The sequence below is a fragment of the Triturus cristatus genome, chromosome 7 (genome assembly GCF_964204655.1).
Source record: "Triturus cristatus chromosome 7, aTriCri1.1, whole genome shotgun sequence".
Taxonomy (NCBI): Eukaryota; Metazoa; Chordata; class Amphibia; order Caudata; family Salamandridae; genus Triturus; species Triturus cristatus.
In genome coordinates this window covers 20,210,829-20,229,149 of record NC_140590.1, presented here as the reverse complement: position 1 = coordinate 20,229,149, position 18,321 = coordinate 20,210,829, and the positions used below count along the sequence as shown (strand labels likewise).

Here is an 18,321-nt window from a genome sequence, read left to right as displayed (position 1 = left end):
CATATAGGGGTTTAAAACCATAGCCGAATTTCAGTGGCCTTCCAAAACTCATAAAAGAAAAGTGACTCTATCAATTTGTTAAATGAATATGTAGAAACAGCAGAACTGTGTACATAATCCTAAATAATTTGTTCTCCAAGGTATTATGCCCTAACGTGTCATGTGGTTCCTAGGACCCCCCAGGACCTGTACGTTTTGGATGACCTAAACTGAGGGCTTGGTGTGAAGACAGACTCTGGACCCCCCACAGGATGAGTCAGCCGTTAGACCTGCTAGCTCTACAGTGCCACTACCACCCCCCTGTACTATACAGTGTGGTAGGTAGTTTCTGGCAACCACTGAACATGACAACCCTGATTCCTCAGGTATCGTGGAAACAATACGGTATCTTTCGCTCAGTCACTCGTGCATGCCTTTCTCAGAATACATAGAGTGACGATTGGAATGGTTTCAATAAGTATTTATTGGTCAAGCATCAGTCTAGTATGAAACATGTTAGCTGCGGCAATCAAAAGACAGGAGCAGACAAATGTAATCGCCAGTACCAATAGCATAAAAAGTAGATTCATTTCTACCATAGTGATAATAAGATGAATAAAAGCATATTACATAAAACTATAGCGTTGGCGAACTTCTACGATGCGTAGCCTACCTAACTGCGCCTAGCCTAGAGGTGTAGGTGAATCATGTATGTATACGTGCTAGGATATGTCCTAATGGAACCTAATGGAGCCAAGAATTCCCCGGGGAAGTGCTAACACCTCACCTGAATGGTTCTGATTTAAGGACCCCGCCTCTGCATCAAGGATCGCACCCCGCAAGGGATGTCAGATCTCTTCCTGTCGAAGGATCAGCCTGCAGAGTCTCGGGCCAACCTGGAAGGAATTCTTCCTCTGTCTTGGTAAGGGATAGTGAGTGTCTTTTGTACTAAAGTGGTCACTCCGGGGTTTTTCTAAAATTGATGTTTTGAAAACATTCACCAATCCCCTGAATATCCTTTTCTAACAAACATGAGCATATGCAGCTGGCTGTTGGCCATGAATGAAAAAGGTGGTGACCCTTGTACAGAATACATCTACTGGATACCAAGAGCCCGATATCAGAGAGACAGTTAAGTAAGCTACTGGGTAGAAGGTCACCTGTGTAATACCATTATGTCATGTGGATGGGAGGAAATGTACGTAATCGGTATGTACATGATGGAACTAACCTAAGGGCCATGACACCCACACCTCATAAAAAGGTCAACAAGGTCAGCTAGGTGATGATAGTAAACGCAAAAAAGGCATAAAAAACCTTCATAATAAAAACATATTTAAAAGCGTTTAAAACTGTTCCTAAAAAGTAAATTCTATTGTGAAAATATTCTTCGCTTCCTTTCGATAAAAAAAAAAGGCCCACTATATATTCAGATATATTGTCATCTTTTTTTCTGAGCAACTTGAAAGCCATTATGTTCATCTAGAGCGGAGAAGAATGAAAACAAAGTCTGTTCGTCCTTCAATTTGGTACATGTTTTAAAAATTGCCCAAACGGTTCCCAGCACAGGAAAGGCCGGATTGTTTATGAATCCTGCGCTGAAGACTCAACATCACTGTCCATGGCATCTGCAGGAGACAGTCCATCCAATACCTCTAGTATGATATCAAGTGAGCAGAGGTGGCCATCGCTGTTTCCCACGGCAGCCGTCGGGGAAGAAGTAGTTGCCTCCGTGCCTGAGACTGATGCTTGCATATCCATTGTAGAGCTGTTCTCCGGTCCACCAGGAGCTGAAGCGTCCCGTGGAGGCTCTAGGAACACCATCGTTCAACAAGGGAAAAAGCTGGGGACAACTGTGCACATGGGCCAAGACGCGTCCAAATCAACAAAAGAGGCAGCGGAATACTGGTAGAATGCAATCAATCCAGACTGGTCTGAAAGACAGGAACCAATGCTCACTGAGCTCATGAAGCCGAGGTAATCCTAATAGGAACACCAATCACTCACGACAAAGCCGCTCCAGCAGTGCTCTCTCCATGTTTTGAGTGATGCTGACATCCATTGTGAAGCAATAGGAGTAAAATCAGGCTGCCCGCTACTGAAAGCAGGACCAAAGGAAGCCCTCCCAAAACTATCCCAAGTAGACAGGGGCAGATTTACAAGGCTTTTCCTGTCCTTTAAAATATGGCCGCTTTACAAGCAGCACTTTGAGTGAAAGGGGCGTTCCATGGGTGTTGCTGTGGGTGTTCCTATGCAACACCCATGGAACCAGACACATTTCTAGATTTACGTGGAATCGTAAGTCTGGAAATGCTTCAGTATGCTACTCCACCCTAGGGGTGGAGTAGCGAGGTGCAACAAGGAGAAATGTTTTCATTTCTCCTAGTTGTTTCCTTTTCCAACGCGTGCTGCATTCTACAGCACGCATTGAAAGAGGAAAATCCCTGTAGTGATTGTTTTCGTGCAGGAAGGTGCCCCTTCCTGCACAAAAACAATCTCCCCATGACGCAGGCATCCTTGCACCATGGTACAAGGGTTCCTGCGCCAGCGCATGGCAGCTGTTTGTGCACCAGCACAGGGGAGAGCACAGGAATATGACATATCATTGTAAATATGTCGCATTTCTGTGCTCTGAAAGTGATCAGTGCGGCGCAGCCAAATGGGTTGCGGAATGCACTGAGTCACTTTCTCGTTAATCTGTCCCTGAGTGTATAAATGATGGTGTTGTCGTATAGCCACCGCTGCTGCTTCCCCTTTATGCTGCTCTGCATAATTGCCAAAACCTGGTCAAAATTACCTATCAGTTTCATCCCCAAGTCCAGGGCAGGTCCTGCCCCGTACTCATTCTGTATCTGTTTTAATACTTCAGCAATAACTGATATGGTTGTGGTACCGTGTATTCTAATGTATACTGCAGCAAAGATTGTTCCCTTTGTGTCACAATCCTCAAATGAGGGAACCATTCCCATTGGCAAGCAAATTGTTAACATTCTGTGTTTTCCCTGCGGACCCGTACGGGAGAAATACTGCTTCTAGCTGTGCTATGTTTTGAGTAATCGAGAATGGTACTTGATCCCTTCTTGATGGGAACACACCCATTATTGATTTTAGTGTTTGAGGATTAATTATTGGTGTGGGCTGGGTCTGGACTATCACTGGTGGAGCAGCTCTTGCAGGTTGTAATGTGAGTGTTCACATGACAAACTGGACAGCCTCACACCCCCCACTACTTCTTTATAAAGTGTACACACTTCCCCTACTGGGAGTGTGTCTATCCCAGGATGTGGAGTGTAAGCCGCTAACACTGGCCATGTTGCTCCTCCTATGCTGATCGGACCTAGCCTTACGAATGAAGTTGTGTGTTTTAGGGCGCCTTTAAACTCATTTTTATGTTGCTGGTAGGTTAACGGTACTTCAATGTCCTCGTATGGGATGTATTCTTCTGGTGGATCCACTTCAATGTATTCATGGAATATGTGTGTCTGTGGATCTGCAGGTGGGAATTTTACCCAGGAATAGAATACCTCTGATACAAACCCCTCGTTTGCCTCAATCATGAAGGTAACATGGCCACCTGTTGCAGGTAATCCATGTTCTAATAATTTCAGAGTTACTGCCTGTCTGTAGTTTTCTGAAATGTTAGGAGCGTTAGCAAATTCATCTCCTTCCTCACTTCCACTGCTATTTGCGGGTTCAGTCATTTTGGAATGAGAGATAGGATTTAGCACGATAGGGAACTTTTAGTCCTTACAAGCTTGTCTTAAATCCTTCAGCCAATACACAGGGTGTGCCTGCTCAGCTGAGGCGGATTAACCTTCCCACTTCAGACGTCTATGAAAAATGTGAGTAGGATTGTCTGAGAAAGCATGATTAAACTACTCAGATTTTACTGTTAATATAAGAACCGAATCAACGTTGGTGGCGCCATGTCGTGTAGTTTCTAGGATCCCAAGGACCTGCGCATTATAGATGACTTAAACTGAGGGCTTGGTGTGAAGACAGCCTCTGGACACCCCCACAGGATGAGTCTGCCGTTAGACCTGCTAGCTCTACAGTGCCACTATCACCCCCTGTACTATACGATGAGGCAACCATTGAACATAACAGCCCTGATTCCTCAGGTATCGTGGAAACAATACGGTATCTTTCACTCAGTCACTCGTGCATGGTTTTCTCAGAATACATAGGATGACGATTGGAATGGTTTCAATAAGTATTTATTGGTCAAGCATCAGTCTAGAATGAAACATGTTAGCTGCGACAAGACAGGAGCAGACAAACGTAATCGCTAGTACCAATATTGTAAAAAGTAGATACATTTCTACTATAATGCTATTGCTAATAAGATGAATAAAAATATATTACATAAAACAATAGCCTTGGCGTACTCCTACGATGTGTATCCTACCTAACCGTGCCTAGCCTAGAGGTGTAGGTGAAGCGTGCCTGGATATGTCCTAATGGAACCTAATGGAGCCAAGAATTCCCAGGGGAAGTGCTAACCCCTCAGCTGATGGTTCCGAATGAAGGACCCCGTCTCTGCGTCGACCATAGCACCCCACAAGGAACGTTAGGGATGTCTGCCTGTCGAAGGATCAGCCTGCAGAAACTCGGCCCAGCCTGGAAGGAATTCTTCCTCTGTCTTGGTAAGGGAGAGTGAGAGTCTTTTGTACTAAAGTGGTCACTCCGGGGTTTTTCTAGAATCAATATGTTTTGAAAACATTTGCTAATCCCCTGCTAATCCTTAACATGTTCAGCTGGCTGGTGGCCATGAATGAAAAAAGTGGTGACCCTTGTACCGAATAAATTTACTGTGCTTGGGGACATGTTTTGTGTACGTCAGTTGCAGGGATTAAGATATGGTACCAAGAACCCGATGTTGGAGAGACTGAAGTAAGCTACTGGGTAAAAGTACACCTGTGTAAAACCATTATGTCGTGTGGATGGGACACAATGTACGTAATCAGTATATGCATGATGGAACTAACCATTGCTCTTGGGTAGAAATGTGTTGCAGAAATACATACACCATATATTTCTTTACCATATATTTACTAGGATAATTTAGAATTGGACTGAACATTTGGAGTGTTAATGCTTAGAGTGGGCAATTAAAAGTTAAATGTAATGTAGTAAAAGTGTTTTGAGTGTTTGAAATAAGTGACAATTTGACAAAGTTTATTCACCCCACTGTATGCAATGTCTAAGCATTTTAGACATAATATCAACCTTTTTAAATTCAGAAGTTTGTAGCTATTGATGGCTTTCTTTCTGAATAATGATATTAAATACACTAGATTAAGGTGGCGAGGGGCTGTCTCTCCACAACATTGGCTACTCTCAGGTCATTGATGAGGGGTGGCAAGGTTTTTGTGATTCAGGAAATGATCACAGATGAGGTCACATGTGTCAGTTTGGTTCTCTTCAATACGTGATTCTCTGTTAGATATTCAAGTGCATAGTCTGATGCCTTGTGGTAGTCATCTGCCAGAGAGGAGAGAGACCTGGGCTGACTGACAAGAGGAGGATTCGCTGGAGGATTTCAGAATCTGAAGAGAGCATTACATGGCAGAGTGAGATTTTAAAATCAGAGAAAAACATGCCCGAAACCACAACACTGAGTATGGTAAACAGTGTGTGCATCAGTCGTATGTAAGTCTCTATTGACCAACTCATAAAAATCTTTACAATCATGGAGAATAAAAGCAAGACGTCTTAAAACAGAGTCATCAAAAAGAATTTTTGAACAGACGCATTACCAATTTTAAGATACTTCAGGTACTGGACCATTGAAATCACATAAAACATCATAAAAGTAGTATTTCGTCCATTTCATTATGTAACCACTCTATATAATAATAATAAAAACTTCCATGCGTTCAATCTTAGCCACCTGGCCCAGCCCAGTAATTAAAGTGCCTTTTTGCAATTCCTTTGAACAAGCTATACTTGATACGGACTTCATATATAATAATAATAAAAAATAACTTTATCTATAAAGTGCCTCCGTGTCTCTACTCAAAGCTTAACAGCATTTTATTAGGATCATATACAATGAAACCTATGCTTCAGATCAAATTTCAGAAATTATCCATAGGAGGTCTCATTGATAAATTCAAATAAATATCATTAAAAAGATCCAAATGCCTACGTGTCTTCATTCTTACATTTTTTTTTAAAGGAGTGAGTTAAGATTAGAATTATTTGACTAATTTTGGGTAGATCGGCCAACTTTAATATCTGGTCGTAATTAACTTTACTAATTACAAACAGTAGGGTTTCACCTCAACTGACACTCATCTTACACCGGTGCAATAGCACTACCAATTCAACAGCAAGGTTATTAATATAACCATTTATTATTCCTGTAAAACAGGTAAAACATCAGCCTGGGTCAGTTTCTTCTCAGCTATAAGGATGAACTTAACAAAATGGGTTGTTAAAGCGGTGGTATTCCCTCAGAGGCACGAAATAATTGCTTGGTGGCACGTTCTCACTCCTATTTCCTTAAAAATGGGTTTTAACAGTGTTTGCCTCTCTTGTCGCAACCCACGGCAAATACATACAATATGCAATAGCGTTTCATTAACACAACCACATAATCTGCAATTTTTAGTTTGCCTATGTTGTACCCATCTCGGAGTCCCATCCTTTGTTGGATAGCGGCCAAATCTTAACATAAGATATCTATCCCTTAAAACCGGTTTTAAATGGGAGGTTAAATAGGGTGGGTCATCGAGAATCACACTTTCAGTACGACTCCTATTGACATGGAAATCTCCCATTGGTTGATCCTTGTATCGCTGCTGATGAGGCTCTTACTGATGTAGTAGAGGCTTCCTCTGAATCGGTTGGGGATTTTTTATCTAACACTTCCCCATCTTATGCTCATAACCAGCGGTCACAGCTAGGCTCATACTCCCAGTATAAATATCATTCCCCATTGGTTCCCATACTTAATCGCCCTCAGGGCATCCCTAATCACACTATTGCCCTTCCCACTTGTGATCCACCCACAATGGCCCCTCCTCTAATGATTCTAAGTTGTAACGTCGCTGGCATTGCTAGCAAATTAAATCTTCCATCTTGGAACTCTCTGATTGAGCCCTATTGTATCTGTATATTTCAGGAGACCTGGAGTACAGTGCCCCATCATATGGTCGGCTACACTACTTTCTTTGAGCCGGCCATTTTATCCTCGTCTGGGAGAGGTCGCCCCTCTGGCGGTCTCCTCATTTGGGTCAGTATTTCCTTGGGGTGTACTGCCAGGCAGGCTTGCCATATTTCCCCTGATATTTTAAGGGTTACTATCAAGGGAGCCCAGGGAAGAAGGTCTCTTGATTTAATTAACGTTTATGCTAGAGGCATAAGCGGGGGAGCCCTGCCATTTACCCTCATATCTCTTGAACGGGAATTGCGAAAGTGTCATCACGCATCGCATGTTTTGGTTGCAGGAGATTTTAATTGCTCCTTTTAGCCCCTTTCAGTGCTTGATCTCCCCGAGCTATTGGAGGATGACGCTAAAAGAGGCATTCCTCTATTATCATTGCCTCCTATTAGGAGATGGTCAAAGTCAGTTATATTTACGAACTCCTTGACTCTAGAGTTTGGCCTAAGGGCGGCTAATGGCAGAACTCTGTCAGATTCACAGGGAGCTCATGCCTACAACAGGATAGATCACACTTCAAGGATAGATTACATTCTCCTTGATCTCAAATCGTGGCCATATGTCCTAGATATGGAAGTAATTCCTACTGCTGATAGTGACCATAATCAGCTATCTTTAAGCATTCATCCGTTTTGGGAGGGAGTCACTGGACCTATGATTCCGTCAGCTGGTTCTCTCATGTCAACCCTCGAGGTATGTCCCTCAAATTGTGAGAGACACCTTAAATGGCGCAAAGTGATGCTAGATGAGATGAAAGTTCAGTCGATTGGATCTATTTTGTGTATAGCAGAAGAAGAGTTAGCTTTGCTTAACACCCATGAGACCAATCACGCTAAGGCTTCAACTCTCTTCCAAAGCATCATTAAAGAATTGGGGACTCTATTTTTAGTAAGTGGTAAAGGAAGACAAGTGAGGGGAGGCAAGCACAATTTTTTGGGAGGTTGGTATACACAAAACTGTAGGCGGAAGAAATCTGCTTTAATTGTGGCCCTCAAAAGTAGAGTTTTGCTGGAGATCCAGCTGGCTAGGAGAGAGTATAGGATCTGTCTGTCAGGTGCTAAAAAGGCTTGGGAAGAATCGTATTGGCAGGCACTTAGGGAGGCCTCCCTTAAGCGGGATTCTGGCCAGTTCTGGAGCACAATCAGGACTAAGAACAGACCCGACCAAGACCTTATCACCTGCAATATCTCCAGTGTGGCTTGGTTTGATCACTTCTCCAAGCTTTACTCTTCACGTCGCGAGAGTGAGGAGGAGCTTCCTTGTTTGGAGATCTTCCCGTCCCAGGGTTTAGCGCTTATTAATCCTTTTAGTGAAGGGGAAGTGGTCAATGCCATCAAATCCATCATCCCACAGAAGGCAGCAGGTCCTGATGGTATCCCAGGGGATATACTTAGACTAGATCCCGTCAGATGGGGGAAGCTTCTCTCAACCTTAATTAATGCCATTGCTAATGGCGCCTCGGTCCCGGAATCCTGGAAGGGGGCTGAGGTAGTCCCGATTTTTAAGAAGGGTGGTAGGGACGATGCTGCTAATTACCACCCTATCAGCCTGATAGACTCAACCCAGAAGGTTGTTGGGAAGGTGATCTTGGAGAGGATGTTGTCCTGGATAAACGAGAACAATATCCTCTCAGATTACCAGGCGGGCTTCAGAATCGGAACAGGCACCATTGAGCAAGTTTTTAGATTGTTCCTCATCTACTGGATGGCTGTTTTTCTTGGAAAGGGTAGTCTCTATCTTGCCTTTATAGATCTTAAAACAGCCTTTGATCTAGTCCCCCGTTCTACTCTGTGGAATGTCCTTGCCAGTATGAAGATTCCATCTTACTTACTGGCTCTCCTAATCAAACTACATGAGGGAAACTTCGCGCAGGTACGCTGGGGCTCCCAGGGCCAAAAAACAGAGAGAATCCCAGTGAACAGGGGTGTCCAACAGGGATGTGTTCTCGCCCTTACTCTTTTTTCACTTTATGTGAATGGTGTAGTGGAGCACTTGTTGCAAGTCCCTTCCGATGCACCATCCCTGGCGGGCGAACGTATTCCAACTCTCCTGTTTGCTGACGATACTCTCCTATTGTCTAAAACACCTATGGGTCTCCAAACTCTACTTGACAGTTTTCAAACTTTCTGTAATAACAGAGGGCTCATAATAAATTCCGCTAAAACTAAATACCTAATTTTGAATCCCCCAAAAAAGTTAGGTCGGCCCCCTGTGTTGAACTCAGTCAATCTTGACAGGGTAACAGAATTTGATTACCTGGGCATCCGTATTTCAGACACAATGCACTGGTCAACACATATACAAAAGATGCTCCTAAATCATAAGCAGGTCACTGGTGCCCTCCTTAGAGAGCATCGAACTTCTTCATCTAGGCCAATAGCACCCGCTCTCGAGATATACAAAGCTAGAGGTGTAAGCTCAGCACTTTATGGGGCTGAATTATGGGGTATGAATAATATCGATGAGCTCGCCAAATCTGACTCGAGTTTCTTTAAGGAACTGATGGCCCTACCCCAGAACTCACCTGTTGTACCCCTATTATTGGATTTAGGGTGTCAGGCTCTGAAAGATATGGCAAGAGTCCGCCCTCTTCTTTTATGGGCCCGGCTCTGGCGCACCCCGGAGTTAGCGAAGTATGCCGAGGGCTTGTCTGAAATTCTTTCTATGCCTTGTTGGTATAAAATTAAATGGTTAAAGGATGTTAAGACCTTACTGCATGATCTTGGTCTAAAAGATGCTTGGCTGAATAGAACTTCTCCACCTAAATCCGAACTTAAGCTAATATATTGGAGATGGGTCACTGCGAAGAGGATCTCAAGTTCTCATGGTGCTAGATGCACCATCGAGTTTTTAAGGCTTAAGGATGAAGTGCGTTATGAGCCTTATCTTGATATTATCCAAAAACCTTTTGATCGCGCACTTTATTTTAAATTTAGGTTTGGCACACTCCCAGTGCGCGAATTAACTGCACACTGGAAACCTCCACTACAAACACCACCATTCTGTCCTTTCTGCGAGACTAGGCCTGAATCAATTGCCCACATTCTATTTTCATGTCCGGAGTATAAAATCCCAAGGACATACTGGCTCAAACCTTTGTGTAGAGAACTTGGGACAAGAGACTATACCATAGCCTTGCGCATCTTCAAATCCGATACTAGAACTTTGTATGTTTGCGCACTTTCCAAGTTCCTTAGGTGGGCCTGGCTTTTAAGATCTAAAGCCCTCGCAGTCTAAATATAATGCGGATTAAATACTCTGATACATTGATCCTTTGTTATCTTTTTAATGAAATTGTCCTATTTATTATGTCTATATGTACTTTTTATATATCATCTGCTTAGGAACCTTGGTGTTGTTATTATTTTACCCTTATAACCTGTGATTTTACAACTGTTTTCTTTATTATAATTGTATGTGCTTTCAAGATATACTTTTATCGAAATAAAGCTTTCAATTCATTCAATTCATTCATTCAATATGTCATTGACACAACTGTTGCAGATGTTAATCAAAACTGTTAGTTTGGATAGAGGGCGGCTAGAACCTTTAGTTGGGCCAAAAATTACTAACGGAAAGAAGGAATGTTTTTTGTGGAGCAGGGAAATTGCTTTCAAGGATAAGAAATCAGAGAGCCTGGTGATGCACTTCACAGTTAAGTGCTCAAAGGATTTATAGATTGAATTTCTGATTGCTTTGTAGCTCCTGAAGCTGGTGGAAATAACATCTGGACCTCCACCCCGATGATCGTCTCTATTCCAGAGAGAGGTAGGTCTGAGTGAAGTTTGGTGTGAATTTCTTTTGTAACAAGGGTTGTGTGTTGCAGATTATAGGTGATTGTCATGGGTGAAGCATGAATTTCATACCTCCTTTGGTGACTGACAAGCACTGAGCTGGACCTGTTAGTATGGGGAGCAGCACCCCAAACCCCAAAATGTAGGCACTCTGAAATTCAGATCACCACAAATTTTACCTTTAGCGGTTCTGCTTCAATCCTCGATCTATCAATAAAGAACCCCATCCTCGTTATCAGACCTCACATTAGTTTAGCCAAGTATAAATAATTAACTGGGAACATGCAGTATCTAAGTCCTAGATCAGGAATAGTTAAAGGGTTTTATTACAAAATCTCAAAATCAAGTGGTACAGAGTAATGCAATATGCTGTGAAGTCTCAAATGCATAACACAGTCAGAAATCCAATTATTCAAAGTCCCAAAAGAACAGCTAACTTATAAGTGGAGAGGACAGAGTCCCTGGTAGAAAAAGAAAGTCCTCTCATAATAATTGATATAATCACAAAGGAAACCAACAGCATCTCCGGCAAAAAAGGAAAGGCGTCCCAATAAATAGACATAGACCCTACTAGACAGGAACGTCTTCTGGCTCACCTAAAAAAAAACAGTTTTTATACACAATTTCAGAGCACTTAACCCCTTCGCTCCCAGACCTTGCTCCCCCCACTGCCCCCCTGCCAAACCCTTGTTTGCTTAGGCCCCCACACCTTTTTTTTATCCACATAAGGTATCCATGCCTGTAGGAAAGTAGACTCTGCTTTTATGGTTACCCCCACTTTTTGCCTGGTCTTGTGCTGTTTCTGACTAGTCTGACTTTGACCTTGCTAATCAGGACCCCCGTCTATGTGCTTTCTCTCCTAAATGAGTTATGGTGAGTACTTAGGTACATCCCAGATTGGTCACTGGTGTATCCTTATAAGTCCCTAGTATATGGTACCGAGGTACGCGGGGCATAGGTACCCCAGCGGTCCCCCATGGGCTGAAGCATGTATTATGCCACCCATGAGAGACCACTCAAACTGTGACTGCAGGCTTGCCATTGCAGCCTGTGTAAGCTGGTGCTAGCACCACTTACGGCAGATATAGGTTCCCCTATATCTAAGGTCACTGCACTTAAAACCTATAAGTCACCCCGAAAGCAGGCGTTTCAAGCCTGAAGGCAGGGTGCTCGGTTCTAAGTATGAGGATGGCCCTGTATGAGCAGGACACCCCCACAAATTTAGGAGTCCATTCTCCCGGGTTTTGTCTTCCATTGGTATTCTTCAGGGTCCGCTGGGAAGGGTCCTTCTTTGAAATGCAACAGCGACTTACCCATTTACTTGAATTGAGCATGCAGTCATGTTCCCACTCTGCACACAACCTCCGTGGGGTTCTTGGTTACTTACCTTGGGTGGTTCCTTGGGTCCCCAGCCCTTGTACATCTTTGGGGTATAGTCTTGACTTGAGTCATGGTTCGCATCCTACTATTTTAGTATATGGTTTGGTCTCCACCTGGCGACCACTGTGTATTCGTGCTACTTACCTGTTTCATTTGCAAAGTATTGTGTGCATTGTGTAATTCTCCAGGTTGGAGATGTTTGTATATGTTAGTGAGTGTCTTATAAGAAATATCTATTTTTATAAATACATTGTGTGTTTTTTTTTCATTTAATCTATAAAACTAAGATTACGTTCCGGTAAAACAAGCTGCTTTACACTCCTTCTGGACTAAGCCTGGAGGCTATTCTCCACAGCTATCACTTAGAGAGCTTTATAAGGTTGTCTAAGACCACTAAAATCACCGTAAGGGTAGTCTGGATTAGTGCCGGGTGCTACACTTCCGTAAGTGACCACTATATACTAAGCCTGTCTCCTACATTAGTGTGCAGCAATTGAGATTCAAGCCTGCATTGGTTTACCAGCTAATCTTGGTGTGGATTAATAGAAAAACCATCACTAATAATAAGCACATATAATACAGCTTAGAATAAGTACATTCTACTGAATTTAGGGTTGAGTAGTTAAGAATCTAGCACAACCCTTTCTCTAACCTCAGGGAGTTTAGTTTCCACGAGGGTGGGTAGGTTCAACACCTCACTACACCTAGAGCCACGTCTTTAGTTGGGGATACCAGTGTACCCCAGTCTGCTAGGGACAGTGGTCTAAAGTTCCAGGAACTAAGGACCCTGAGTAGCCTTAGGGAGATAAAGACAGGTTGCAACCCCACCATTAAGCTGTTCTTTGAACTGCTGCACCAGGATGACAATAATCCAGGAGGGGCAGATGAACAGGCTCATGTGGGTGGAGATACTCTTGAAGAGGGAGCACCGTTGGTTCCCCTATTGACCTCAATTCAAAGTATGGGCAAGTGGAATCAAATGAGCCCAACCTGCTAACCTCTGACCCATCAGGGAGTAGGTTAAGCCTGGGCAAAGCACTACACTACGCTCGCGTAGTTTGCGAAGTTTGCGCTGCTTCGCACTACGCGAATTGCACGTAGCACAGTGCAAACACGCGTAGCGTAGTGTTGAGTAGTGCAGCGGTCATTTTTTGCTTGCTCGCAGTCCTCAAGGTCAAGTTGGCGACCAAGAGCAAGCAAAATGACATCCTGGCGAGACTTTTTCCTTGTTCGCGATCAGCAACATCAAGTAGGCGATCGCGAGCATGGAAAATAAACCTCCCAACGCGAGGAGGTCAGGTTTCTCATTGCGAGTGGTCGCGTATGCTCGCGACCGCTCGCGATGAGAAACTACCAGCTCGCGTTGAGAAAGCTGCCGCTCGAGTAAAAATCTACTCGAGAAGCAGAAAACGACAGCTCACACTGTGCAAGATGCCGTTTTCAATGATTGCACAGTGCCGGTTGCTTGTCCGCACTGTGCAATCATTGAAAACGACATCTTGCACAGTGCGAACAGGGTGCTACGCAGTTCGTGAAGTGCTACGTGTAGCTCGCATAGTGCGAAGTGCTCTTTGCGTAGCTACGCGAAGCGCTACTTCGCGAACTACGCCCAGGGTTAGAGTAGGTGAATAGTGCAGGTGGCAAATATGACATTCCCTTTGTTCCCCCTGGGAGGGTTCAAAACAGACCAAGGAGGTCTAGTTCCTCCTCTGTAGAATCCAATGCTTCAGGCACTTCCATAGGGACCTCCATATCTAGTAAGAGGGACAACTCTTTGGAAAGGGAATACCAAATGCTCAAACTTGAGAAATCTAGGATTAGGCTCAGACAAGAGCAGTTGTCCCTTGAAAAAGAGTCCCTGGAAGTACAGAAGACAGTGAAGAAATTGGGACTAGAGTCCCATGCTGGCAGCAACAGTGTCCCCCTAGACTCAGAGAAAGTTCGTTTGATAATAGAAACCTAAACAGGATAGTCCATCCTTACCAGGAGGGGGATGAGATCCATAAATGAATCAATCACTGCTTTGGAGAAGGCCTGCAAAGTTCAGAGGGTCCCTCAAGAGTAGGAGGCAGCTATCTTGTGGCTCTCCTTTGCTAACAAAGGTAGAGATAAGCTCCTCGCTGTTAGAGAAGAGGATGCTGACAATTACTCAGTACTGATGCGTGCTCTCAAGGATGGGTTTGGATTAACCACTGAACAGTATAAGACTACGTTCAGAGAAACCGAGAAGCACACACCCAGAACTGGATAGACTTGTAGACAGTGCTATTAAGGCTCTGGAAGGCTGGCTTCATGGAAGCAAGGTACAGGACTATGAAGGATTGTACAGTTTGATAATGAGGGAGCATCTGGGGGTGAGTCCCAAAATTTAAAAAAGAAACCTTGGTGTTATTTATGTAATGTAAAGACTCATTGGACAAGGGATGTTGATTGTTCAAAGGCCAAGAAAACTTCTACTACCACTGCTTCTAAGGTACCTGCTCCCTCTCTCCGGGTGCCAAACCACTGTTGTTTCAACTGGGGACCAGGACTACGGGTCCTAGTGTACCCTGCGGCTCTTCTGCCTGCCTCCAAGGAGGCTCCCCTGAGTCAGGAAGCCCTTTAAATACCAAGCAGCTCTCCCACAGCGTGGGACGTTCTTCTCTCACTTGTAGCCACACCACCACTGTTTCAATGGGGGACCAGGACTACGTGTCCCAGTGCAGCCTGTGGCACTTATGCCAGCCTCCAACGATGCTCACCTGGGTCAGGAGGCCCTTTAAATTCCGAGCAGCTCTCCTGCAGCGTTGAACGTATGCAGGCGTGCCCTGGCTGAACCTGGGCAAAGCCCGGGCTAAGGGCAGGCCACGTCTGCACCCATCAGAGCCCGGAAGAAACTGGGCTGGGCCATCCCCCTGACAATTGTGTCACAGCCCCTTTCTGACTACACTGACTACACTCTCACCGGCCACCCACCGAGGACTAAGAACTGTGGATTGAGGCATTGTTTGCTTATCCCGGCTGTTCGAATTGCGGAACTGTCATTGTTGTATCATTTAACGGGGTTTGTTGACTTAAAGTGCCACGCATTAGTAGCCCTAATGGGAAAGCAAAAGGCCAAGGAGGAAGGCCCCAAAGCCGCTAAAAAAAAGTAGAGCACAATTGTTATGGCTGACCCTGAGTCATGCATAATAGGGGAAGTGGAGGGGGTGTACTTGATAGTATTGATAATCTCTTGTCTGAATGCAAATGCATCCTTGAATTTAACACTCCTGGTAATTTGGATCAAAGAATACAGACACAGGCAGGTCCCATCTACGGCATATTTAATGGCTGCCATTCATCATCTCATAGCTCAAGGAAAGCTAAGACCCATGATTTAACCGGAAATAGGATTAGCATGGGGGGGGGGGGGTTGTGAACAAAGCCACATTGGAGAAGGCACCTACGGATGTCCTTTCAATCTTTCAGTGTAGCAATAGTTTTGCTCCACTTTCTGATATGGCAGATGTCTTAGATACGCCTCCCTTTACGAAAAGTAAGGCGCAAAAGGGGGGGGGGCAAAGGTTACAAAACAACGTAAAAGGGGAGTAAATCTAGTTACCAGATCAATAGTCAGCTCTAGGGGAATTGTGGCCGATCAAAGTAATGCAAATGACCCACACTTAAACCCCGCTTGTAGTGAACAGTCGGTATCAAGCCCTTTAAAAGCCCAAATCCAGAAATTGACAAAAGAAATTAAAACACTAAAACTACTAGAGGGCTGTTGTTCTGATTCCTTTAATAAGGTCCTCAATGAAGTGAAGCTAATAAAAGACAGTCTACGCACTACACCTACCACAAAGGCCCATTACCAGGTGGGACGGACAATTACCAGCCTATGCAAAGAAATCTCCGCTCCACTGATAATGAAGAAGGTATTACCGCTGATAGGCGCCAAAACCCAGGATCGGTTAAGAGTGTTCATCTTCCATTTAATTGGATAGTACCTCACACTTCATCAACATCACAACTAGTGTCAGCACCCCCTCAAAGCTTCTCATGTCCTAGGGCCCCAAGATACCTGTCCGCTTGTAGAAATGACCCTTATGGTAGTGATATCAACCCAATGGGAGAGAGACAATCTATTTGACCAAGGTACCTAAGCCAGCACCCGGACTAAAAATAGAGGATGAGGTCTCCCTGATTAACAAATCCATTCATTTGATAAGGCAAGAGCGGGGATGTAGATCTGTCATAAGGGAAGACATTGTTGGGGCTAGAAGGCACTCTACCCTAGGGGATACTATGGACACCATATCTCTCACTTTAATATTTCATGACATGGTCGAGAACCTGGTAAATTACGACTACAGGACACAACTCCTCTTTAAAACAGGTATTTGCTTCAAATTTAGCCCTCCTAGTGGGACGAGCAAACTCACCCCATACAATTCTGACGCTTCCCAACCACTTGTATCTACATTAAATGATGCAGATTGACAGTCACCCTCGACATCTAGGGATAGCATGCAGGCTATATTAATTGATCATCCCATCACTCATCCTATTCAACTTACAACAGTGACTCCATCAATAAAGACAGGATCCTATGAAAGTGTTCAGGCCCATCCACTTCGAGAACTTGATCTTTAGCCCCTACTCCTCCTAGGAATTTAGACACATCCCAAAAGTTGAGGACCATTTCCTTGCTATCCTGGAAATTTGCAGGGTTGAGGAATAAGAGTGATGCCCCCAACTGGAATAATTACATAGGGAACTATGTGTTTTACAGGAAACCTGGTCAATAGAGCCATTGTGTCACCCAGGATATCTAAATTATTATATTCCAGCTATCAAGGGCATTAGGGGTCAACCGTTAGAGGGTCTTACAATTTTGATTAGACAAGACCCAGGGTTTAAGATCCGGGTCCTACCTACGAACTCTAGTGATATTCTGGCAATAAGGGTGGTGTTTGGGCCGCGTGTACATATTAACATTTTTAATGTATACTCTAGGGGCTGGAGAGGGGGGGGAAAGTTCTGACACAGTCAATGTCCTGGGAGGGCTTAACACCCCAGTGGATGACTGAGTCATAGTTGCCGGGGACCTAAACACTACTTTTGAACTGCTCGACAGTGAGGATAGCGAGTTAGTGAGGGAGGAGGAGCAACAATGGGGTGTTCCACTTCTGGAATTACACCCAATAAAATGGTGGACTGAGGCCACTATTCAGCTAAAAGCCCTTACCCTGGAGTATGGACTTAGAGCTGCAATGGGCGTACTCCTTCTGATAGACTAGGCTGAAACACATTTAACAATGGTTATCACGTTAGCCGTATTGACTATCTGTTAGTCAGTCTAAACCTGTGGTACACTCTCGTGGATATGGCCATTCAGGCGCACCTAGAGAGTGACCATGATCCCCTTTGCTCTCAGTTTATATTTAAGGACCTACGTGAACAAGTTCAACCAGCCAGCCTACCCGACACTAGCGACCTTGTAGTTTCAAATAATATGCGCTGAGTTAAGTGGTCCAGGATAATAGCCTGTCCAGAAATATTAACAACTATAAGTAGTGAGCTCGAGTGCACAGTAAGACAGATGGAGATAAGCTCCACCTCCGCCCGAACGGCAAATGACCTCACAATGTTGCACAATACACTCTTCTTAAAAATTAAAGGGAACTTTCTGAAACAGAGTAGACCGTGGGAGAACGCTCCCACACTCAACCAACATCATTGGTACAACTATGAATGTAGGCGAGCTCGCACGGCGCTAGGAGAAGCAATAAAGACCGGTGCCGTGGAGAGAGTACGGTCTGCACGGATCTATAAGGCCACTGTACTTAGGGGCAAAAAATCCTGGGATGAGAGTAGGTGGCAGGAATTAAAATGTGCCACTGATAGTAACAACCCTAAATGGTTCTGGAATGTGGTAAAATGGGAGAGGGGTGGGATGGCACACCCACCGGAAAATCATGTTGAACCCGATGCATGGGTTAGTCATTTTTCCTCTCAACATGCTGATGATGAAGATGA

At 44.2% G+C, this 18,321-nt stretch overlaps 1 protein-coding gene across 1 annotated transcript in view; it reads left to right on the top strand.

Moving 5' to 3' along the window:
* Nucleotides 1-18,321, top strand: part of LOC146808704 (uncharacterized) — a 509,741-nt gene that overhangs the window by 87,265 nt on the left and 404,155 nt on the right. Inside the window, exon 3 of the mRNA XM_085615517.1 lies at nt 10,850-10,915. Coding sequence (XP_085471643.1) covers nt 10,850-10,915 — 66 coding nt within the window. The remainder of the gene's footprint in view (nt 1-10,849; nt 10,916-18,321) is intronic.